The sequence below is a fragment of the Panthera pardus genome, unplaced genomic scaffold, assembly GCF_024362965.1.
Source record: "Panthera pardus isolate Hobbes unplaced genomic scaffold, ASM2436296v1 HiC_scaffold_2, whole genome shotgun sequence".
Lineage (NCBI taxonomy): Eukaryota > Metazoa > Chordata > Mammalia > Carnivora > Felidae > Panthera > Panthera pardus.
Genome location: NW_026526765.1, coordinates 72,199,120 through 72,224,663, shown reverse-complemented (window position 1 = coordinate 72,224,663; position 25,544 = coordinate 72,199,120). Strand labels below are relative to the sequence as shown.

The following is a 25,544-nucleotide window of genomic DNA, read 5'->3' as shown; positions in this document are numbered from 1 at the left end:
GTCCTCCCATTTTATTCATCTGATGTCATGTAATTTGTGTTTCATGTCTTTTTTTCCCCACTTAAATGTAAGGTCCATGAAAGACCAGAACGTGAACTTTCTTATAAATAGTATAGCCCATCCTTGAACACAGATGCAATTAATAAGTATTCATTAAATATTTTACAGGAGGAAATTTGAAGAGAAATACAAATGGGTCCTTGATTTTATTATAGGCCAATAAAGCCATTCATCTAATTAGCTCTCTCTCAGAATAAATGAGGAAAGACTGGTAGGGAAAAAAAAAGGAGAGACAAGTAATTTACAATGTTCCCCTTATAGAAAAAATGAAAAGCAAAACAGCCACTAACAGTTGATATATAATATATTTCACTGACTGATTACTTGATTGATTCATTAACAGAGTATCTACTATGTGCCAAGAATCCACCCCGAACCATGAAGACACATGGGAAAGGGAAACAAGTCTTGTAAAGTACAGGTCCTCATAGACGTAGAACAAATTATATTTTGATCTAATAATATTTCAACAAAGCTACACAGCAAAGAATATTATCTCTGATAAAATCCACCAAAGCCATACTTTCAATTTTTGCATTTTTCTGTTCCTTGTTGTTTGTCCTCCGACCAAAAGTTAAAATGGTAAAGAATTTATTGCTCTTTTTTAAAATGTTTATTTATTTATTTTGAGAGAGGCAGGTAAGGGCAGAGAGAAAGAGAGAATACCAAGCAGGCTGACAGCACAGAGCCCGATGCAGGACTCACTCCTACAAAGCGTGAGATCATGACCAGGGCCAAAATCAAGAGTTGGATGCTCAACTGACTGAGCCAACCAGGTGCCTCAAGAATACCTTATTCTATTTCAAACCTCTCCTGATTAGTCATGGCTTTGTACCATTTATTTCCAACTCTGAAATTATAAGATGCTCAATTCGCATGATAACTCATTTATCTAAACTGCATTCATTCAAAGCTTGACAAGGAAAAACAACAATAATAACAACAATAATAATAACAAAATCTAACCAGCAATTTTCTATATTTTTTTTACTTGATTGCCTTTTAAACATGATCAAATTTATAGGATGATTCAAAATGCTAAAGTAGCCCAGACTTGGGATTTTCAAAGAGATTTTCAACAAGAACGTCTCTCTCTCTCTCTCTCTCTCTCTCTCTCTCTCTCTCTCTCTCTCTTTCTTCCTCCCACCCTCCTTCTCTCCCCCTCCCTTCCTCACCACCCCCCACCCACACAAACACACAACTGTCCTGATAACATTGGTTTGGCTAAAATTTTTCATGGTGACTCAACACTTTTCTTAACACTTTCCATATACGCTGGTGATATTCAATCTAAACTACAGATACCCTTAAAATGACATGAAAAATACAGGGCACTGCAGTTTTCTATGTTAGAATTTGAAAAAAGGACCCAGGCTCTTTCAGCTTATAACCTATAGTTCCTGACTTCGAAGTGTGGAATGTCTTTTCCAATGATTGAATGATTCTTTGTCATCTTATTATATACTCAATGAGCACACTCTAAAGGCATGAATGTGGATGTTACCGTGAGTTGTATGCTTGCCTTCAACAACAGCAAACAATTGCCTCTCCAGCACTGCCGATCACTGCACAGAAAAGATGCAGTCACCACAAATTTTGTTAGAACGCATCAAACATACCTCACTGTATATGCTAACAATAATCAATCATGTTAAAAATTGTATGGCCTAGGGTCGCCTGGGTGGTTCAGTTGATTGAGCGTCGGACTTCATCTCAGGTCATGGTCTTGCAGTTTGTGAGTTCAAGCCCCGCATTGGGCTCTGTGCTAACAAACAGCTAAGAGCCTGGAACCTGCTTCAGATTCTGTCTCTCTCTCTCTCTCCCCCTCCCCTGCTCATGCTCTGCCTCTCTCTGTCTCTGAAAAATAAATAAATGTTTAAAAAAAATTGTATGGCCTATAAGTATAATTTATAAGATAAAAAAATAAAATTTGAAGTACCAATTTCATTTCAATATTTAAACAGTACTCCCTCAAATGCATCTTATATAGAATCACTAGCATTCTTATTGTTGGGTGATTTGTAAAATGCGTTGGCTTAACAATTTAGGGGGTTATAAGCTGAAGACCAAAAAGCCTGTCTACCAAAGCAAACAACAGAAAAATATCACTTGCTTTTTAGTGATTATGAGCACATGTACTACGAAAAAATGAAACTATAGGAGTGAGTGCTTTCTTTTGTATAATCATGGGGCTTCTGTCTTGCTAGAGATTTTCCATTTCTTCACGCAGGTAGGCAAGTTCTCCTCTATGCTGCAGGGATTAATCAGAAATGTGAACAATCATGGTGAGAGCAGTTGTAGTTTGAATGAGTGTGTCATTGGATATGTGAGACTTTCATTCTCAAAAGAAGTAAAAGGATAATGGACTTTTAAGAAGTAAAAGGATGGATGGACTTTCAGTAGGAAATGACTAGGTGCCATGACCTATCCACCAGAAACATAAGGGCAGGTTTTTACATATGTTTGGTAGAAGGTTTGTACCAAAACAACTTCAAAGGTCACATGCCAACAGACACCAATATAATTCCAACAATGATTATATTCCCTGAATTTCACTATCTAGTTAGTTTAGCTCAGTAAGTCCAAACCTGCCAAGTCAAGTCAGGTTTGTACTTTCTTTGGAATGATTTCCATACTCCATTAAGGTTTTTTTATTTCCCCCCATGTAAAAACTAGTGTATGCCTTTAACATAAAATAAGTTTTTTTTCATCTGCTTGCTTTTCAGGTATACTAAGATCGTGCAGTAAAATACAATAACCCAGTAGGTCAATAGTGTCAAAAAAAATAAACATTTGAGGTAGCACAACTGGCAGAGAAGAGGGGTTTTTCACAAGTCAAACTGAGAACATGATACAAAAGCCAATTATTTTGAACTAGAATCTTTTCCAAAAAGCATTTGTCTAATCAATATAAAATTAAATTTCCAGCCAAAGCAGTATTGAGAGCCTAACCGTTGCTTTGACCCTTGTCTTAGGCTCACTTCTGCTTCACATGTCTTAGTCTTTTGGAAAGCAAAGCTATGGAAACTCATAAGGGCCTTCAGGTATCCTAGGGACACATGTATGCAAGATCTTACGCCACTTTTGGTCTATCTAACATGAGGTAGCACTGTATTCTTTGGCATCAGACTTCAGATTTAACAATGTCACATTGGCACCTGTAACAGAAGAAAGACAGTTTTATATGAAAAAACAGTATGGTTAGACACAAGCTTCTAAGAAAAAGATAATTTTCCACTATGATTGCAAACAAGACAAGAATTCGGCTGAAGGTAAACTTTGATATTTGGATTCTTTCTACTATTTCTCTATTTTATAAGGCAAATTGAGCTCACTTCACTTTTTGAGTGAACTTGCCATGATCCATCAATTGCCCCTTTAACCTAATATTAGTTGACAACAAAATTTTATTGTTACGGATTTTACAACAAATATCCTGATTTATTTAAAGATGCTTAAATATGAAACTAGTATGGAGGAAGTGGTATACAAGTTACTTGCATATTGATAAAGAGAAACCATACTCCTGCTCTTCTAAAAATAAAAACAGAAAAGCCCAAAGTAACAAGATAAATAGCAGATAAATGGTTTGGGGAAAGCCAATAGAGCACAAAGCAAAGAACTTGAAAAGAACCAGGAAGTAAAAGGGATAGGACTAATTATGTATTTGTAGAGAGGCACCATTTATGTGTACTTACAGCTATCTTGGAGACTGATAAGAAAGGTAATCTGAATGATTTATGCTTGATGTTTTTTTATACATTTAGTAAAGTTTATATTGCATGTTACAACACATTTTCTTATTAATTATTAATGCAGAAGTGTCTGAATCTTAATCATTCATTACATTCATAATAGTTTATCTATTCTTTCTAAATTATTTAGAGTAAAAATTTTTTAAGCATTATCTTTTGAAGGACTTCTACTCTAGTGAAGCCAGAAAACATAGTGCATGGTCAGATAGTGATCTGAAAGGAAATAATTCTGTTTCTTGGTAGAGCAGAATTCTTAAGCACTATCTCACAAAGAAGAAACAGTGCAAGTTACGAAAGGATACCTACATAGAGCCTCTTAGCTATAATTTTTCTTACAAAAATTCACTCACAAAATTTCAACATTGAATTACATGCCAACATGTTGCTCTATTTTGGGTAGGTCCATTAATTTCTGTCCACTTATTATTATAATTTAAAAACCATTTCCCTGAAAGATTTTAAGAGAACATTAAATCAATAAATGTCAACACCTCATATAAAATGGAGGTGATTTATTTCTTTACTTCATCTAAACAGATAATTGCTTAGAACCTAATGGGGACAAACCGGAATTCAAGGTAACTGGAGCAGTCAGTTATAATATTGTGTATAGTTCAAAAGGTAAAAGAAAGAGCCACAGGCATTTATATATTGTTGAACCTTAGTACTAAACTATTTTACAGTTCTGATTTGTTCTTATTCTCAGTACAGCTTCACAGAAATACCTAATACCTTATTATAAAACAAGCCAACCCCCACCCCCAAGAAAAAGCTGGAGAAAAAAAATAAACAGACTTTATTATGAGTAGCAATATCCTTTTAAATAACAAAAAATTAATCAATATTTTTAAATGTTTATTTTTGAGAGAGAGAGAGAGAGAGAATGAGTGGGGGAGGGGCAGAGAGAGAGGGAGATACAGAATCTGAAGCAGGCTTTAGGCTCCCAGCTGTCAGCACAGAGCCTGATGTGGGGCTGGAACTCAGAAGCTGTGAGATCATGACCTGAGCCGAAGTCGACGCTTAACTGACTGAGCCACCCAGGCACCCCTTAATCAATTTTTTAATTGCAAAGAGTAGAATAATACAGATAAATGCTTGACTAGTCATTTCTTTATGCCTAAGTTAGAAAGAAAGTTATGCCTTTGACATCTAGTTCTAGCCCCCCCCTTTTTTTTCAAATAATCATTTTACAAATAAGGACACTAAGACCCAGGAAATTAAAGTTTTTCATCAGAAGTTATACATAAACCTATTACCTCTAGGCCCAATAGAATGTATTGAGTAGGTATTTGTAGTGCTAATTCCGTGAGGGGTCTCTGTTAATATATACATATGCCAGATTTTGTTCATAATGTATTTAGAGTTAAACCAGTGTGAATACTAGTGACATGATTCCTATTTATTTGGATGGAGAGGCTAGGTGTCACCAATACTCAAATTTGAGGCTCTTTTCAGTACAGATCATTATTGATCTGCTTTACACTGTAGGAAAAGATAGTAGACTCAAAGAAAGAGAAGTTAGCTTTCATTTACTGTTCTAAGTTTTGACCAGACCCACATTTCAAGATTTTATCTTGAAATATTTATGCTTGCAAATCAACACAGCAAGAGCCACACTGTGCCCTTTTATAGTTCTTTTGAAATGAGAAAATGACTTCGCTGTTGATGACTTTATTTATTCACTCAGATTCTTCCACTTTATAGGTAACTCTTTGAGAATATATAAAGCCTAATAGAGTTTTTGCTTTTTTTCTTTTCTTTGTTTAGATGTGTTTTTTTTTTTTTAATTCTCTGTAATTTTTCATTTAGAAAATACTTGGAGTAAGTAAGTAAATAACTTGAAGATAGAGTTAGGAATTTATAAAACTTTCTGGCTATAGTCTCTAATTCAATAGCTCCTGAACTTTGGATGGCTTATAAGGCTCATGATTTTGATGAATTCCATCACTTTTTATAGTGCCTTTGTCTTTCAATGAATGTTCAAGCTAAGTTTTTTATCAATTTCCTGGAAGGCCAGGTCTCTTTCTGGGCTATTTCATTAAGCGTTATGTATAACCGAAACATGTCTGCTGAATCCGTGTGCAGCAAAGGGCAGAGGAGTATGTATGTAAATCATGTGCCCCACTTCCTACCTGTGAGATGTCCTCCCAACGTAGTGATGATCAGACAAACAGGTTTCCCAGGGAGCTCTTTAGGAGGACTATGGATATCTTTTCCTTTAAGTGATTACAAGGCCTTCTGAGACAAAGTCATTTTTCCCTCAGGCAATAATCTTTAATCTTTTAGGGTTCCAAAGGAGAATCTCATTTCTTGTACTCACATGACTTCAATCTTTGAAGATTCATTTCTCTGCTTAAAAAAAAAATAAAATGAAATAAAATGGAAGGAAGGAAAGAAAGAAGGAAGAGGGAAAGGAAAGAGGAAGAAAGGGAGAGAAAGAGGGAGGCAGGGGTCACATGTTTACATCCATCTTTGTTTGAAGGGAAAGCCTTGAAGCTTATTTATTCAAATAAAAACTTTATCTAAAATCTCTCCCAGATTATAATGAATTATAAACTGTCATTTGGCATAAGCCTCTCATCAGAAGTTCTAATACTAGCTATAGAAATATCTTAAAATTTTTTACACCAGAAATTCTTGAGCCATTACAGGGGCACCTGGGTGGCTCAGTCAGTTGAGCATCCAACTTCAGCTCAGGTCATGATCTCACAGGGTTTGTGGGTTCGAGCCCCATGTCAGGCTCTGTCCTTATGGCTCAGAGCCTGGAGCCTGCTTTGGATTCTGTTTCCCTCTCTCCTTGCTCCTCCCCTGCTCATGCTCTCTTTCCCTCTCTCACAAAAATAAATAAACATTAAAAAAAATTTTTAAAGAAATTCTTGAGCCATTACAGTAAAAATTTTACCCTTTAGTAATTTTTGTTCTTTCAAGGTGGAAGTTATTTACATGAACAGCCCAGATGTAAAATAGTGATAGGCAACTCTGAAATAAGTTTGTGTCCAAATTAGAAATTATTTTGCTATTCATATAAATAGGAAGTGTAGCTACATAAAAAATATTTCCATTGAAATGAAATTTAGAAGGACAGGAAAACTTAAAGACAATGATCATCATTCAAAATAGCCCTTAGTACAAAAATGCTGATTATCTTTTTTTCTTCTTAAATTTTCCCCCAGGTTTACTGAGATATAATTGACACAATGGACTATATAATTTTAAGGATAACTGTACAATAATTTGGCTTACATATATTGTGAAAGGAATACCACAATAAGTTTAGTTAACATCCATCACCTATATAGATTTAAAAAGAAAAAAAAATTTTCCTTGTGAAAAGAACTCTTAGGATCTGCTCTCTTAACTTTCAACGATACCATACAGCAGTGTTAACTATAGCTCTCACGTTGTTTATTACATCCTTGGCACTTGTTTATTTTTCAACCAGAAGTTTGTACCTTTTGACCACCTTCCTCCAATTCTACCTACTCCCACCTACTGCCTCTGGTAACCAGAGTCTCTTTTTGTATGAGTTTGGTGTTTTGTTTCCATCATTCCTTTTTTAGTTGTGTTTTAGTTTTAGATTTTTTTTTTTTGCTCTGTTTTGTTTTTGTTTTTTGTGATCCCACACCCAAGTGAGATCATAAGATATTTATCTTTCTCTGTTTAACTTCACTTAGCCTAATGTGCTCAAGGTCCATCTATGCCACAAATTCCTGATTTCCATTTTTTATAGCTGAATAATATCCTTTGTATATCCATATATACCTCACAACTTCTTTACCCATATATCCATGGATGGGCACTTAAGTTGTTTTCATGTTGGGCTATTGTAAATAGTGCTGCTATAACCATAGGGGTTGCAGATATCTCTTCAACAGAGATTTTTGTTTCCTTTGGATATATTCCCAGAAGTGGAATTGCTGGATTATATGATAGTTCTGTTTTTAATTTTTTAAAGGAAACTCCATACTGTTTTCCATAGTGGATGTGCCAGTTTAAAATGTGACCAACAATGCACACATTTTCCCTTTTCTCTATACGCTGAACCAGAATTTGTCTTTTTGACAATGGCCATGCTAACAGGCCTCAGGTGATATCTCATTGTGGATTTGATTTGCATTTTCCTGATGATTAATGGACCTGAACATTTTTTCATGTATCTCTTGGCTATTTGTATCTTATTTGGAAAAATGTCTATTCAGGTCCCTTGCCAACTTAAAAAAAAATTTTTTTAATGTTTATTATTGAAAGAGACAGAGAGTGAGCAGGAGAGGGGCAGAGAGACAGGGAGACACAGAATCTGAAGCAGACTCCAGGCTCCAAGCTGTCAGCACAGAGCCCGACATGGGGCTCGAACTCACAAACCACGAGATCATGACCTGAGCTGAAGTCGGACACTTAACCGACTAAGCCACCCAGGCACCCCGCTAATTTTGTAATTGGATTATTATTGATTATTATCATTATTATTATTTTGCTATTGAGTTGTATGAGTTTCTTCACATATTTTGGAAATAACCCCTTATCAGATGTATGATTTGCAAATATTTTCCCATTCTGTAGGTTGTCTTTCATTTTTTTGACAATTTCTATTGCTGTGCAGAAGCTTTTTAGTTTGGCATAGTCCCACTTGTTTATTTTTGCTTTTGTTGCCTTTACTTTAGGTATCCTATGTAAAAAAAATTGTTGCCAATATATTGTTGAGAAGCTTTTTCTCCTGTTTTCTTCTAGAAGTTCTGTGATTTCTGTTTTTGCATTTAAGTCTTTAATCTACTTCAAGTGAATTTTTGTGAGTAATGTAACATAAGGAACAACTTTCATTCTTTTACACCCGAACATCCAGTTTTCCCTGAAATGCTGATATCTGTCAATAAGTTTTGTTGGCTTTTATAAAATGAGTCTCTTGAATTAGAATTTACATTAGAAGTGCATACACAAAAAGGCATTAATTCCACATTTGCTCAGGAATTGCTTGGTGTATTTTGTATTCAACTTACGCATATATGGCACACCCAGAAATTTTTTATATGATTTTGAGGTAAAAGGAAGCAAACTCAATGAATCTTCAAATCTGAAAGCTGGCAAATAGCAAAGCCCCTTTTATATAGATCTGTTGTGTACCCACAGAATTTGCCACTGTGTATGTAATTGCCACTATTCCAGTCATTAATCAACCAGGTGGCACACTCATGACCTAGTTTTAGTGGGAGGGCAGAAGGGGAATCTGAGGAATCAAATCGGTGCCACTGTGAATTAATCTGTATCCTCCATTTAAAGAAACATTTGGGTTGTTTCAGTGACTATACACCATGTGTCTCCTTTTGTTTGATTCAATAAATTTTGAGGATGTCTTGTGAATTCAGCTCTCAATATGGGATGGAAAGCATGATTTGTATACTAGTGCTTTTTTACACCACAACTGTTGAATTTAAAAATGCTCTCTTGTGGGCCCATTCATTCATTCATTTATTCATTATCCCTTGAGGTCATGAGCACCCAGGATTTACAAACAGTAAATAAACTATACCCTGGGGATTTATGTCATAAATAATATATATTGTTTTGTCATTAGAGGTTTATCCTTTTATGATGAAAATTGAGATGTTATTAAAAAATACAGACTAGAAAATAATAAAGCAATGATTATTAATATTTTTAGTATAGTGATTATATTGATAATCTAATGTAAGTTAGCAGCGTTACATATATTATCTCATTTAATGAGATTTATTTATCCATTTAATAAATAACTGATATGAACTCCATAGCAAAGCATCTGATCCAAAGCAAGTATTCAACGTATGGTTATAATTGTAATTCTTGTATATCAAGAATAATTGTATATCAAGTAATATTGTTCCTGAGAGCAAAGGGAATTTCTATTATGAAGATGTTAGGAACAGAAACAGATGATAGAGGCAGGATACAAATCTATGTATATCTGAATGAAAATGATTATGTTTTTGGTTTTCATGATGAACGCACTTATTACCTATGGACATGGCATATGGATTATGATTCACAGCCTCACTTGAGTTTGGGTTTCTCTTCTGTATATTACTGATTTGCTTATTTCTGCCTAGTACATAATGAGGACATCTTGTTAACATTTAGACATTTAACAGTTCTAAGAGGAAGGAATGCACCAAGCCTAATACCTAGATGTGGAATGAAACAAGACTGATAATGAAGTTTCAAATGCTCTGTTTATGAATTAAGTCATAGAGACTCAAGTAGATTTCTTCCAAGACAGAATGAACTTTAAAAGAGTGATATTTGACTTTCTAAGTTGGGGACATTGTTATTTCTAAGTTTCTCAGTATATACAAATGGAGACCATTCTTGATAGGGTACTTAATTGCTTGATCTAGGCATGTGACCACACAAAGGAGAGGAATAGTCAAACCTGCTGCTAGTATCTAGAGTTGTACTCTCCAATATGGCAGCCACTAGACATGTGTGGCCATTTCAATTCAGATGTGCTGTAAGTGTTAAACTAGATTTGGAAGCTTTAGTATGAAAACAAGAATGATTTTTACCTTGATTATGTGTTGAAAACATAGTTTTATATTACGTTAAATCAAATACAATATTAAAATGTATTTCACTTTTACTTTTGTTAATGTAGTTAATAGCAAGTTTAGAATTACTAATGTGGTGTGAAGAATATTTCTCTTGGACAACACTGATCTAGAATGCCGTGAGGAATTTTCACCACCTTGTGGAAACTTATGGATAAGAAAAGGGGAAGCCACATGAGTGAAGGATTAAACATGCAGACCCAGACAAGACCACACAGAGATGGGGAACCATTTCATTAGAATATGGAGGATGGGTCATTCCAGAGCAGGGAGGCATCAATTAAATCACCATATTTCCTACAGTAGCTCACTAGCCTGGAGTGCCCCCCTCCCAGCATAAAAATCACTATCTTCCTTCTACACTTCATCATTATTATTATCCAGTGGTATCTTCAATGTCATCAGAGAATATTCATAGGATAGTAAGATTAAATACCTATGTTTTGCCTATATAGAAGATTTTCTCCTTTTAAATATCTAGAGGGCTTTAATTTGGTATCTTGTCATTGTTTAACTGGGTGTTAATTATGAATTTTTAAAAATTTCTTAATGTTTTATTTTTGAGACAGAAAGAGAGCATGAGCAGGGGAGGGGCAGAGAGAGAGGGAGACAAGAATCCAAAGCAGACTCCAGGCTCTGAGCTGTCAGAACAGAGCCTTATACAGGGCTGGAACCCACGAACCCTGAGATCATGACCTGAGCAGAAGTCGGACGCTTAACCAACTGAGCCATTCAGGTGCCCCTATTATGAATTTTTTAAAGAGGTTTTTGTGTAATAGCTCTAGCCAGGAAAAGTGCAACACTGCCTACCTTCCTTAAATAATGGTGCCTTCATTCTATAGGAATTTCAAAATTGCATGATTAAATATATAATACACACAAATGGCATTTTTATTTTCTATAAATTATCCCTACTAGTAATATCATTATCTAACCCATTACTCTTGGAGAAAAGTATGACAGGAAAGAAAAGATATAGTAACAAAAGGCAAATATGTATGTAAATGATAATATATTATTCCTGGCCAGCTTTTAATGAAATAAATGGCCATATTTTGAGATAAATCATCCCACTTTGGACACTGGTACTTACGAAAGGTGTTTGTGTAGAGTACCAGCAGGAAGAATTGGAATGTGAAATCACTCAGACCACTAGATCCCATCAAGACTGCTCTCATTTACTGAAAACTCCAGATGGAAATTTAAGGAGGAAAGAAGAGAGGAGAGGAGCCCAATTAAGACAGCTCAGGATTAATTTTCTGTAAGAAGCATAGTTACTCAGCTGCTTGACATTAAGTTCTTTCTATAACAAAGCCACATCTGTCACTACTTATCTTCTCTGTAAGCAAGGCAGGTATCATACTGCAAAATTTTCTAAGTAAGAAATTGTTCTTTTATATTCTTTTTCTCCATGAATTGTTTCCCAAATTCTGTCTTCTTATTTCTTCTGTTTCCCATTTATAACTAAAAAAAAAAAATTGTGGTTCCTTTATATTGAAGTGTCTTTGGTGGCTCTCTCTCTCACATAAAGAATTGCTGAAGTAAAGAAATACTTCACGGTATAGAGAAAAATGTATTTCTAAATCTGTTCAGCTTGTGTTCATAGTTTTGCACATGGTTATTCACAGTTACTTTACATGTGGCTTATAAGAAATTTCTCTATTTCTAGACAAAGCTATTTAATCAGCCTAATACTGGTATGGCTAATATAATCGTTAAACCATTTAGTTTGTATTGCAAACAGCAGTTAAAGTTATGCTTGGACCTATCCAGGAGTCAAAGCCTTTCGTGAATAGGTGCATTTCTCGCTTACCCAATGTTTCCCATGTGGGCCATCAGAGCAAAAGAGGGTGAGAAGGCCTGTATTTTATAATGTTTTATTTTTAATTTTTTTAATGTTTATTTATTTTGAGAGAGAGAGAGAGAGGGACAGAGAACAAGTGGGGAAGGAGCAGAGAGAGAGGGAGACACAGAATCTGAAGCAGGCTCCAGGCTCAGAGCTGTCAGCCCAGAGCCCCATGTGGGGCTCAAACCCATGAACCATGAGATCATGACCTGAGCTGAAGTTGGATGCTTAACTGACTGAGCCACCCAGCCACACTATAATCACTCTTGAGATAGAAACCAAATGGCTCATACCTCTCTTAGTTTCAGGGATAATCCTTTTATTTAATGTCTAAAAAAAAAGAAGGCAAGGACTACATCTCAGAGACCCAGAATTCTTTTCAGGAATAGGATTTCCTCCCTCAACTAATAATCTGTGACTGGTTGGGAAATATTTGTATGTTCCATAAATGTATCCTGGTGGCTATTTATCACCTCCAAAATATGCCTGGCCCTGTAGTGTCTTTATTATCTCTTCCTACATCTTGAGATTTGGTTCCTTTGTTTATGATATTATTAAACAGTGTTCTTTCCCTTCAGAGCACTCTCTCAATTAGTAGTTATGTATTAGGAGAATTATTTGATTATTATCTGTCTTCTTCATTTGACTGTAGTATCATAAAAAACAGGAATCATGTCTGTTTTCACAAATTTTTGTACCTTCAGTTCCTAACACAATGCCTTAGTTCCTGGTGAGTACTCTTTTTTTTTTAAAAGTTTTTTTTAACATTTATTTATTTTTGAGACAGAGACAGAGCATGAACGGGGGAGGGTCAGAGAGAGAGGGAGACACAGAATCCGAAACAGGGTCCAGGCTCTGAGCGGTCAGCACAGAGCCTGACGCGGGGCTCGAACCCACGGACCGCGAGATCATGACCTGAGCCGAAGTCAGACGCTCAACCGACTGAGCCACCCAGGCGCCCCTCATGATCAGTACTCTTAAAGTCTGAGATTTGGGGAGTGAAAGAACATTTATATTTTGCATGAATTGCTTTGCACTGAGTTGACAAAGGTTTGTCCATAATTCCTAAAAGCTTATTTCAGGGCAAGATGAGTCAAACTATACTCTAGGATTAAGGATAATAGAAAATGTATAGAGTACCTTCGGACCCAGTACTCATCAGGTCTCAGAGCGATGCTCAGGTTCCCCCAGTGAAATGTCAGATATCTCATCACCTTACACCTAATCCAAACACCAATCACAGAGTGAGGATGACTTGGTGGGTCTTCCCCAGATTTTCTGCCACAGGATGTTTTATTCTCATTAGGAAGAAACTTCATTAGCACTTGGGATAACAATAAACACTCAGGAATAAGGACAATGTAATTATAAGGATCAATAAACTTCCAAACTCTAGCTTATGTTGTATTTAAAAAATATATATACTTTATTATGTATGAAATCTCCCACCACAAATCATATCAAGCCTAAAGATATACTAGTCAATTTTTAGGAAATATAAAATATGAAGAAAGAGGTAAAATGATAGGCTAATATCAGGAAAATCCAGTCTTTGGGAAATTCTATGAATCTAGTTACTCAACTTTTTTTTTCAACAAACAAATTGCAAGGGGAGAAAAAGAGATATAATGGAATCTATAATTAAATATTAATTATTTAGAATGAACAACTAAAAAAGACCTAAGAAACATATTGATCTCACTTGGATCCAAATTAGATCAAATTATTTTTTAATCTGGGCATTTGATGATAGTAAGAAAATATTAATTTTCAAGTCTGGTAATATATCGTGGTCTGTTTTTAACAGTCCATTTCTATCCAATTGAGATTTTTTTTTAAATTTGTTTTTAACGTTTATTTATTTTTGAGACAGAGAGAGACAGAGCATGAACGGGGGAGGGTCAGAGAGAGAGGGAGACACAGAATCTGAAGCAGCTCGAGGCTCTGAGCCGTCAGCCCAGAGCCCGACGCGGGGCTCGAACTCACAGACCGCGAGATCGTGACTTGAGTTGAAGTCGGACGCTTAACTGACTGAGCCACCCAGGCTCCCCTCCAATTGAGATTTTTTAAAAAATTCAGTTCATTAAGTTCATTGACTTGAACCTAAAAATTAAATAAATATCAACAAAGACTTAAATAAACATACAAAATCAACATGTCCAATCTATTTAATACCACCCAAGCAGAGTCACTTTCTTTTCATACTTTTTCCTAAAGTATGTCAGAGTATTAGATTTAACCATTCCACCTGCAACACTACAGTCTTTTTACTTTCATACCAGTAAATTTCAGGATAAAAAGACATACCTTCATTTCCCAATAGCAAACAATTTTCATGCAAGAGAGGCACCTGATTATGAGCTTGTATTTAAGAAGAAGAAAAAAAAAACACTGGGAAACAGAGGAATTTACTAATTCTCTAGTGGGAGTCTATTGCTAATAATACACTGATTTTCACCAGGAATAATAAGTTAATACTTGATTGATTTGGGTAATCCAGTTAGTGCCAGATTTTTTGGTATATGTGTGTCCCAAGCATATTTTGAGATTTTAAAATTTTATGAGGCATACTTGAATTGGTTAGATTTCTAAAATTTTTTAAATTTGCAAGTTGTCTTTTTTAAAAGACTTAATATAGTAATTTTTTATACTTTTATTAAGAAAAATAATCTATAAAAACAATTATAAATATTATTTAATCATGACATGAAATTTATAGATTGACATATATTAAACTTTTTCAAGAGATGGGACTCTAATTCATTGAAATAACAATATTGAAAACTGTAACACATTCAAGACTTTTAAAAATCTTTTTGTATTTCAAGATATCCTTTCTTAATAGAAACCTACAACCGAACCAGTGATATATTTAAATGTTTCTTTCTAAGGGCAGGGCTGATGGAAATTGAAGTAAATTATCATTAATAACAATATTAGATACTGTGGAAAAAATGAACTTTTTATTCAATCATACTTCTCTAGTACTAGCTGGTAGATACATTTTTTTAAATGCTGTCCTTCCATGACCTGAGGTGTGACAGAATGCGAGGAGGAATCCTTGTGATACTCTGATTTGGTATCAAAGCAAACATTTTAAACTATTATCTTTTCTCTCTCTTTTTTTGACAAAAAAATTTTTCCATGAAATTTACCTTTTTCGAAAATCAAGAATAACTTCACTTGGCTTTTACATATTGATATTAAAAGCATTAAAATATAACTTAGCAATAAACTCAAGACCTTTTTAAAAAGCCTTTTCTCATTATATTTTTTAATAACAATGATGGGAGTGGTGTTTTGAAGTGTATTACAAAGGTGAGTGGATGAATTTTGCATGATGTTTTTATAGTTCCAAAAATTAATTTAATAATTAAAGCCTTGCAGGACATTTTGTAACAAAGGTAAAGGCATCATGGAAGGCAAATCAAAAGGAGTATGTTCTTCATCAGGCTAAATGGTTTACACATCCATTAGGTCAGACACCCAAGTTGCTACTTCATAGCCAGTGTTCAGTGAAAAGTGGTGATTCCAGCTAGCAGCAGAATTACAGAGCTATTGAATAAAGAGGTCTTCTGAATCTTCCAACTTGAGAAGCATACAGCTTACCTAAGAAGCAACCTTGGACATAACAGAGTCTCTCATACCCTATCAACTCACATATGATGCGACAGGCAGCCATTATAGATAATAACCGGAGCAAGGAATGAAATCCTTAGTTCTATGAATTTTCAACTTTATAGATTCTGGAGTTAATAATATAATTGAATACTCATCTGTAAGGTAACAACAGAAAATTAGCTTAACTACATTCAAGAAGCGAAAGAAGGTGTGGAGGAAAAGAACATAGGAACAAAATCCCTGAAAGTTAAACTGAAAGAGATACTAGAAGTCAACGTTACACAATTAGCAAGTTATTGCTCTGAATGGTTATTTCTAAAGGGCAAAGCCTAAGAACTAGTTACATGTAAAATAGAGTACATGTTCCTAAAGAATATGATGTTATAGTTTTAAAAGTTCTCCCGCCAGACATTTCTACAGGTCCAGCCAGACATTTCTGCAGGACTCAATGGCTGCCAAGCACTAAGTATTAAGATTTATTTCTAGAGGAAACTTGGTGTGCAAATCAGCCTTATATAGTTGAAAAGGATGGGTATTAGGTGTACACACAATGAAATTTTATCAAGTTGGGGAGTCTGTGTGAACTGGTGTGAGGGTCTGAGGTAGTTAAGTACATGGGTCTAAATATCAGGTAGCATGGGCCCCAGGCAGGCTCACTCAGCCCTAAGAATCTGTAAGCAAATGTCTCTCAACTGGTAAACAAACTTTATATAACTCCTTTTTTTAACCTGATTCATACACAAATGACGTTTAATTTCATGCTAGGGAACATGTACAGCTAATGCTCTTGGATTTTTAAAAACACTGCAGGCTGTATTTAACTTTGACTCCTGTATTTCAATATTTATTTGTTTAAATCACATATATTTTTTCAGATTCTGAGGGCTGTCAGTACACTAAAAACTCCATAATTTCCATGAAAATAATTTAATATCTTTATCTGACATTATAAGATTCACTGGGTTTATGTTTACATAGAATTATAACTTTTAAATGATGTGAGAACTAATAGTGTTATATGTAGACATTGTCTTGTATATCTCTTGTTTGAATAAAGGACAGAGTTTATTTACCTCAAGTTGTCTGTCAAACCTTTTACAATTTTACTGTTGTGATTAGTAAAGTTTTTTTCTGTGCCTTAAAATTTGTTATTAAATGTAGATAAATTTGTAAGTATATTTACTCAAACATTGGGACTTTAGACTTAAGTCACCGGTAGTTTGCGGTAATCTTATATTTGATGAAATTTCACATATGGTTTGTAATCATGATAAAATTATCTTCTATGGATATTAAACACTCTTTAACTTTTGTAAATCAAAAAGAAAGGCAGACATTTATACCTCTTGACATTATACTCTATTGCTACTATTTCCTTATTCTCTGCCTTTGAATAAGATTCAGAGATTTTTTTTACTCAGAAAATTTGCCCATTTGTTTTCTTCAAAAGAAATAAAATAGGTTTTATAACAAATAATAGTGTATATCTAGTTAGAAAACATCAAAGTAGGGCAGGTATGATATAATCTCAATAAGTTCTTGATTTAAAAGTATTAATCATGTGTCTGGCAAAGCAATTGTCTCTAATGTACATTTCAAGACATCTGTGAAAATTCATAAAGGATATGTGAAGAATAATGTAGCACATGTATTCTTTACATTTCTTTAACTGGTGATTCCACCAAGCAATTTAGTAATTCTATATGAGATAATGATTAAGTTGTGAGTGAGATACAAATCACCACATAAGAAACAAATGTAATAGATTTTTCCCACTAACAATCTCAAAATCCAATTTTATCTAAATGTTTTATTAATGACCTTTATATTCAAAAGATTTTTGATAAAATATAAAAGTCGGTACCAGTGCATTACAACAAAGGTTGCTATAAGGTCAATTTATGTTTAGTGTAATTATAGATTGGAGATATGGTCTGTGTGGCCTTGCTATGCAAGTGGAGTTCTTGTTTAGATTTGCTATGTTATTGAAATTATAGTAAGTGCGATATCATTGACTTAAATTACTTTTTAGTGAAGTATAACATGCCTATGAAAAACTTTAACACGTTGCATATTACTAGCAAACCAAAGTTCCTCCCTGACATCCCTCCCAGTCACCAATATTTCTCCCTAAATGAAACACTGTCGTGATTTATAATTCTACGTATCAGTTTTACCCAGTTTTAAACTAATATAAATTTTATAGGCGTTCTTTTTTGTATATGTTTTAAGTCTTCTATATAAGTTATGTTTGTGAGATGACATTGCATGTAGCAGCTTATTCACTTTGATTGCTATATAACACTCACTATTAATATACCATAGGTAATTCATTTATTCTATCGTTGATGAACAGCTGGGTTGTTTACAGTTTGGGGTCATCGTGAATGAAGCTGCAAGGTCATTCTTATAAGGAATTGCTGAGTTACAGGGTATGCATGTAATCAACTTCGGCAGATAATGCCAAATTGTTTTCCAAAATGTTGTACCAGTTTGCACTTACTACCAGTGTAGGTGAGAATTCTAGCAATGCTGCATTTTTGCCAACAATAGGTATTGTCAGTCTCATATTTTCTTTTGATTTAAGGTATACTGGTGAGTTTGTAATGATATCACATTGTGGTTTAATTTATATTCCCTTCTATCAACGGTTTTGAACATTTGTTTATGTGCATGTTAGCCATTTGGGTATCCTGATCAAATGTTTTCTCATTTGTGTTCCCTTTCTTCTTTTCTATTGGTTTATAAGGATATCTCATACATTCTGGATATGAATCCCCTGTGGTTTACATGGATTGTCAATACCCTCCTCCACTCCGTGGCTTATTTTTTTATGCTCTTAATAACATCTTTTAATGAGCAGAAATTCCAAACCAAGATCAAGGGAACATTTTCCTTTCTAGTGATCTCACTGTCATCCCTACTTTACATACTTGTATGTACAGACACCGAAGAGAACTTTAAAAATTCCCCTTTCTACCATATGAAGCTCAATTGAGAACTGAATCTCACTACTGTTAAAAACAACTCATTGCTTCCATATGGTTTGAATAGTTATGAAAGGGCGGGCCTACGCCGGCCGACTCCATCTTGTTCTGTGTTCTCCACCTTGAGTGACTATGTCCCCGACATGACCCCTTTTCCGGGAAAATCACAGAAACCTCAGATCGCGCTTCCTCCCCTTGAGTAACCTCCTGCTCACCCCTTCAAACTTCCTGATCAAAACACGCCCAGCGACCTGCGTAACAGGACTCCGACCCTTCCCCAGCCAATCGGCTGAGGCCACAGCCATTACCTCACCAACTGCCCCTAGACCCCTATAAAACCTTTGTGCTTTTGAAACTCGCTCTCTCTCCCTGGTATCTCACCACTGCGTCGGTGCAGGTAGGGGATTAAGCTCGAGCTAGCTCGAATAAAGGTTCTTTTGCTTTTGCATCGGACTCGGCTCCCTAGTGGTCTTTGGGGATCACGAATTCTGGGCATAACATTTGGGGGCTCGGCCCGGGATCCCCAAGACCCCCGAGGGACCCCCGACCCGGAGAGCCTGACTGGCCACGGTTAGTGTCTGTCTGTTTGTTCTGTCTTTTCTGTGTGAGCTCACTTCTGGAATTCTGGTAGTGCCCGACGCGGTCTAAGTGGACGCACTGGAGGACCACGGGCCGGGAGTTTCGGAAGACGTTCCGATTCTCCCTTCTGGAGGGACGTGGAATCCCCTCAAAGGTCTGAGACGAGGCGGGTCGCTCCCGCTGGTCGGCGTGAGGCCGTCGTCTTTGGAGGGACGTGGAATCCCCTCATCGGTTTTGGAGGGACGTGGAATCCCCTCATCGGTTTTGGAGGGACGTGGAATCCCCTCAAATGTCTAAGCTAGCTTTCAGTTTTGCTTCCATGGAGTTGGAAGATTTTCTAGGGGCCCTCTGTTTGTCTGTTTTTGTGTTTCTCTGTTTTGTTCTGTGGACTTACTGGACGGACGTTATGGGACAGACTCAGACTACTCCTCTAAGTATTATGATTGATCACTTTAAGGATGTGAGGGGAAGAGCTAACAACCTCAGTGTGGAAGTCCGAAAGGGTCGGTGGCAGTTTTTTTGTTCTAGCGAGTGGCCAACTTTCAATGTCGGATGGCCACCAGAGGGGACCTTCGACCTCCCTACCATCCACCGAGTCAGGAGTATCATCTCTCAGCCTAAGACGGGCCATCTTGATCAGCTCCCTTACATTATCACTTGGCAGGACGTTGTAGAAGACCCACCCTCTTGGCTTAAGCCCTTCCTAGCCCCGCTCCCTCCGGAGCCAAAACCCATTCTTGCTTTGCAGGGGACAAAGAAGAAGAAAAGTCTTATCCAGCCTTCAGCACCCCTCTACCCTGTCTTACAGGGGGGTACTGAAGAAGAATTAATTTTTCCTCCCTCGTATAACCCCTCTAGGATGCTGGAAGAACACCATCCTCCCCCTCCGGGGGAGGCAGACGCTGTTCCGAGAGCAGGAGGCGGAAACGCTCCAGTGGGAAGCCCGCCCTTCACCAGACAAAGGGCTCAGAGGGAGCAATCCGCCTCCGTTGCCGACTCCACTGTTCTGCCCCTGCGAGCCACCGGACCCCCAGACGCGGAGGGGAATCAGCCCCATCACTATTGGCCTTTCGCCACTAGTGACCTCTACAATTGGAAAGCTCAGAATCCTAAGTTTTCTGAGAAACTGGCAGGGCTTATTGATTTATTAGACTCTGTTCTTTTTACCCATCAGCCCACGTGGGACGATTGCCAGCAGCTTTTGCAGGTCCTGTTCACGACTGAAGAAAGAGAAAGAATCCTCAATGGGGCCCGAAAACTAGTTCCGGGCACAGACGGGAATCCCACCACCAACCAGGCTCAGATAGATGCCTCCTTCCCCTTAACTCGGCCCCAGTGGGATTTCAACACGGCAGAAGGTAAGGAGAGGCTCCGGGTCTACCGCCAGACTCTAATGGGGGATCTCCGAATGGCTGCTAGAAAGCCAACCAATTTGGCCAAGGTAGGAAATGTACAACAGGGAAAAGATGAATCTCCGGCTGCCTTTTTAGAACGGATCATGGAGGCATTCCGTACCTATACCCCCATGGATCCAGAGGCTCCGGAAAGCAAGGCAGCTGTTATCATGGCCTTTGTAAACCAATCGGCCATAGACATTAGGAGAAAATTACAGAAAATAGATAGACTAGGAGAAAAAAGTCTGCAGGACTTACTGGTGGTAGCCGAAAAGGTATATAATAACCGGGAGCCTCCTGAGGACAAGCAGGCTCGCGCCATGGCGGCTGCCAGCAGTAAGCAGACTCGAGACCTGGCCAGAATACTACTAGCTACCACTGCTGACTCCCCTGAGGAACGAGACTGCCGTCTCCGGCAGCTGGCAGATGACACAAGAAAAGGTAAAAGAACCACCAAGGGGGGGAAGCAGAGGCTGCAGAAGGATCAGTGCGCATACTGCAAGGAGATAGGGCACTGGGCCCGAGATTGTCCAAAAAGGGCCGGTGGGAAGGGAAGCAAGACTGATCGAGTAAAAGTCCTAGAGCTAGATGAACTAAGTGATTAGGGGAGTCGGGGTTCGGACCCTCTCCCCGAACCCAGGGTAACTCTTAAAGTGGAGGGGACCCCTGTTGACTTCCTTGTCGACACCGGAGCACAACATTCGGTCCTCCGCACCCCACAAGGAAAACTAGCCAGCAAGAAGTCCTGGGTACAAGGGGCAACTGGTATGAGCCAGTATTCATGGACTACCCGAAGAACAGTAGATTTGGGAACGGGCCGGGTATCCCACTCCTTTATGGTAATACCAGAATGCCCCTACCCGCTGTTAGGACGGGACTTACTGACCAAGATTGGAGCTCAGATAACTTTCAGACAAGGGGGGGCCTCAGGTCACCGATGGCAAGGGCCACCCCATCCAGGTACTGACCATGAAACTGGAGGATGAATACCTCCTCCACCAGGAGGCGCTCCCGAGAGAGGATAATATAGACAGATGGCTACAAGAATTCCCCTTGGTTTGGGCAGAGACTGGGGGGGGATGGGACTAGCCGCTCATAGGACCCCAGTCCTGGTAGAGCTCAAGCCAGGAGAGAGTCCGGTAAGGATCAAACAATACCCCATGTCTCAGGAGGCCCGGAAGGGGATCCAGCCACACATCCGGAGACTACGAAGCCTAGGGGTACTAGTTCCTTGCCAGTCTGCCTGGAACACCCCCTTACTGCCGGTCAAAAAGCCTCACACAAATGACTATCAACCGGTACAAGACCTCCGGGAAGTAAATAAGAGGGTCGCGGACATACACCCAACTGTTCCCAACCCATATACTCTCTTGAGCTCCTTGGCGCCCTCCAGGGTCTGGTATACTGTACTAGATTTAAAGGACGCCTTCTTCAGTCTGCCGCTGGCACCCCAGAGCCAACCCCTGTTCGCCTTTGAGTGGCATGATCCGGAGGAGGGCTACAGTGGGCAGCTCAGCTGGACACGGCTGCCTCAGGGATTCAAAAATTCGCCCACCATCTTCGACGAGGCACTACACGAGGACCTGGGTGAGTACAGAAGGGAGCACCCTGGCCTCACCCTCCTACAGTACGTAGATGACATCCTGAATGCTGCTGACACGGCCAAAGACTGTGAGGGAGGGACCCAGGACCTGCTGGCTACCCTGGGGGCTTTAGGGTACCGGGCATCCGCGAAGAAGGCTCAGATATGCAGGGAGAGGGTAAGTTACCTGGGATATATCCTGGAGGGCGGACAGCGGCGGTTATCAGATGCCAGAAAAGAAACTGTCCTAAAGATCCCTACTCCCACCTCCCAAAGAGAAGTGAGGGAATTCCTAGGATCAGCCGGCTACTGCCGCCTCTGGGTTCCAGGTTTTGCTGAGATCGCCAGGCCCCTATATGAAGCTACCAAAGAGGGGAAAACATTTAAATGGACTGAAAAAGAAGAAATTGCCTTTAATTGGTTAAAAAAGGCCCTCCTAAGTGCCCCAGCCCTGGGCCTACCAGACATTACGAAACCCTTCCACCTCTTTGTAGACGAACATAAGGGAATAGCAAAAGGGGTTCTAACTCAAGCCTTAGGCCCCTGGAACCGCCCAGTGGCTTACCTGTCTAAGAAACTAGACCCAGTGGCTGCCGGCTGGCCACCATGCCTAAGAATTATTGCGGCGACAGCACTCCTAGTCAAGGATGCAGACAAACTGACCCTAGGACAGGAGATCTGGATCACGACCCCACACGCCATTGAAGGGGTCCTGAAACAGCCTCCTGATAGATGGATAAGCAACACACGTGTGACTCATTACCAGAGCCTCCTACTCAACCCTCCACGAGTGCGGTTCCACCCCATTGCAGCCCTCAATCCTGCAACCCTGCTGCCCGACCCTGACCTAGTTGCTCCACTACATGACTGTGCGGGAATCCTGGAACAAGTACATGGATTCCGGATGGACCTGACCGACCAGCCCCTCCCCGATGCCGAGGCTACTTGGTTCACTGATGGCAGCAGCTTTGTGCGAGATGGACACAGGTATGCGGGTGCAGCGGTGGTCACCGAAACGGACACCGTATGGGCGGAGGCTCTACCCTCTGGAACGTCAGCCCAGCGAGCGGAGCTCATAGCCCTCACCAAGGCGCTGATGCTGGGAGCTGGAAAACGGCTTAACATCTACACAGACAGCCGTTATGCATTTGCCACAGCTCATATTCATGGGGCAATTTATCAGGAGAGGGGGTTACTGAAGGCAGAAGGACGGACTATACAAAATAAGCAGGAGATACTTAACCTGCTTACGGCCTTATGGCTTCCTGCCAAGCTAGCCATTATCCACTGCCAAGGGCACCAAAAAGCTGATAACCCAGTAGCTAGAGGTAATCGAAAGGCTGACCAGGCAGCCAAGGCAGTAGCCCTTACTCCAGTCCCCACCATGACCATACAACTACCGGACCCGGGAGACCCAGTTTTACCAGACCAGCCCAAATACTCCCAGGAGGAGTTACAGCGGATCAAGAAACTCCCCATGGCCCAGGAGATAAAGGGATGGTGGTATACACCTAACAAGGAGCTCGTGCTGCCAGACCGGCTCGGAGTCTCAATATTAGAGCACATGCATCGGTCTACTCACATGGGGGCCCGAAAATTAAAAGACTTAATCCGACATGCCGGAATCAAGATTCACCAACAGGACACCAAAATAGAGCAAGTTGTATCTGCCTGCAAGACCTGCCAACTCACCAACGCGAAAGCCACATCAAATAAAAAAGGAACCAGGCTCAGAGGCACCAGACCGGGAGCCCAATGGGAAGTCGACTTCACTGAAGTCAAACCAGGAAAGTATGGTTATAAATATCTTTTAGTATTTACAGACACCTTCTCTGGCTGGGTGGAGGCATACCCAACCAAGCATGAAACGGCTCAGACGGTGGCTAAGAAGCTACTAGAAGACATCTTACCCAGGTATGGTTTTCCTGCCATGGTAGGATCAGACAATGGACCAGCTTTTATCTCTCAGGTAACACAGGCAGTAGCCAAGGCGGTGGGGGCAAACTGGAAATTACATTGTGCTTATAGGCCCCAGAGCTCAGGACAGGTAGAAAGAATGAATAGAACCCTAAAAGAGACCCTTACCAAATTAACCATGGAGACTGGCGGGGACTGGGTGACTCTCCTACCGTACGCCCTTTACCGGGTTAGAAACACTCCTTACACTCTGGGTTTTACTCCCTACGAGATCATGTTTGGCAGGCCACCCCCTGTTATTCCCAGCCTTCAAGCTGAACTTCTTGCAGAGTTTAAAGATCAAGAACTTTTTCTTTCCTTGAGAGGGCTCCAGAGGGCGCACGAGGACATTTGGCCGCGCCTCCGTGCCATCTACGAGGCTGGCCTGACCCCGACACCTCATCAGTACAAGCCGGGAGACTGGGTCTATGTCAAGAGGCACCACCGAGAAACTCTCGAGCCGCGCTGGAAGAGACCCTACATTGTAATGCTGACAACCCCCACCGCTCTCAAAGTAGACGGCATCGCGACCTGGGTCCATCACACCCACGTTTGGCCAGCGGACCCCTCCTCGATCCGGAAGGACTTCGTCACGCGATGGGCCATCAGTCGGGACCAACACAACCCGTTCAAGCTCAAGCTCAAGCTACAGCGCATTCGACCCACCTAATATTGGTAACTCTGTTAACTCTGCTTGTCATTGCTCATGCTGACGGGAGTCCCCACGCCCCCCAAAACATCACCTGGCAGATCATAGATACCAGCTCGGGGACAATACTTAATTAGACCTCCCAGAGCCACCCCAGGGACACATGCTTCCCAGAACTTAGCGTAAACCTCCAAACTCTGTTCCCCTTGTCACCATAAATGCAGCCGGTCCCATGATTGGGTCCGTAAGTTACATGACAAGGGGGGAATGAAAGGGCGGGCCTACGCCGGCCGACTCCATCTTGTTCTGTGTTCTCCACCTTGAGTGACTATGTCCCCGACATGACCCCTTTTCCGGGAAAATCACAGAAACCTCAGACCGCGCTTCCTCCCCTTGAGTAACCTCCTGCTCACCCCTTCAAACTTCCTGATCAAAACACGCCCAGCGACCTGCGTAACAGGACTCCGACCCTTCCCCAGCCAATCGGCTGAGGCCACAGCCATTACCTCACCAACTGCCCCTAGACCCCTATAAAAC

At 39.5% G+C, this 25,544-nt stretch overlaps 1 protein-coding gene and 1 non-coding gene across 2 annotated transcripts; one reads left to right on the top strand and one right to left on the bottom strand.

Annotated features, from left to right (window-relative positions):
* Window positions 1-13,111: 13,111 nt before the first annotated feature.
* TRNAR-UCG (transfer RNA arginine (anticodon UCG)) lies at window positions 13,112-13,196 on the bottom strand. The gene has a single exon. It is a non-coding gene; the product is annotated as a tRNA-Arg (tRNA).
* A 5,990-nt stretch (window positions 13,197-19,186) lies between these two features.
* LOC128778278 (uncharacterized) lies at window positions 19,187-25,043 on the top strand. Its single transcript, XM_053907159.1, is given in 3 exon segments — window positions 19,187-21,737; window positions 21,739-21,891; window positions 21,894-25,043. Coding segments are annotated over 3 exon segments (5,310 nt in total). The 5' UTR covers window positions 19,187-19,715; the 3' UTR covers window positions 25,029-25,043.
* The last annotated feature ends 501 nt before the right edge of the window (window positions 25,044-25,544 follow it).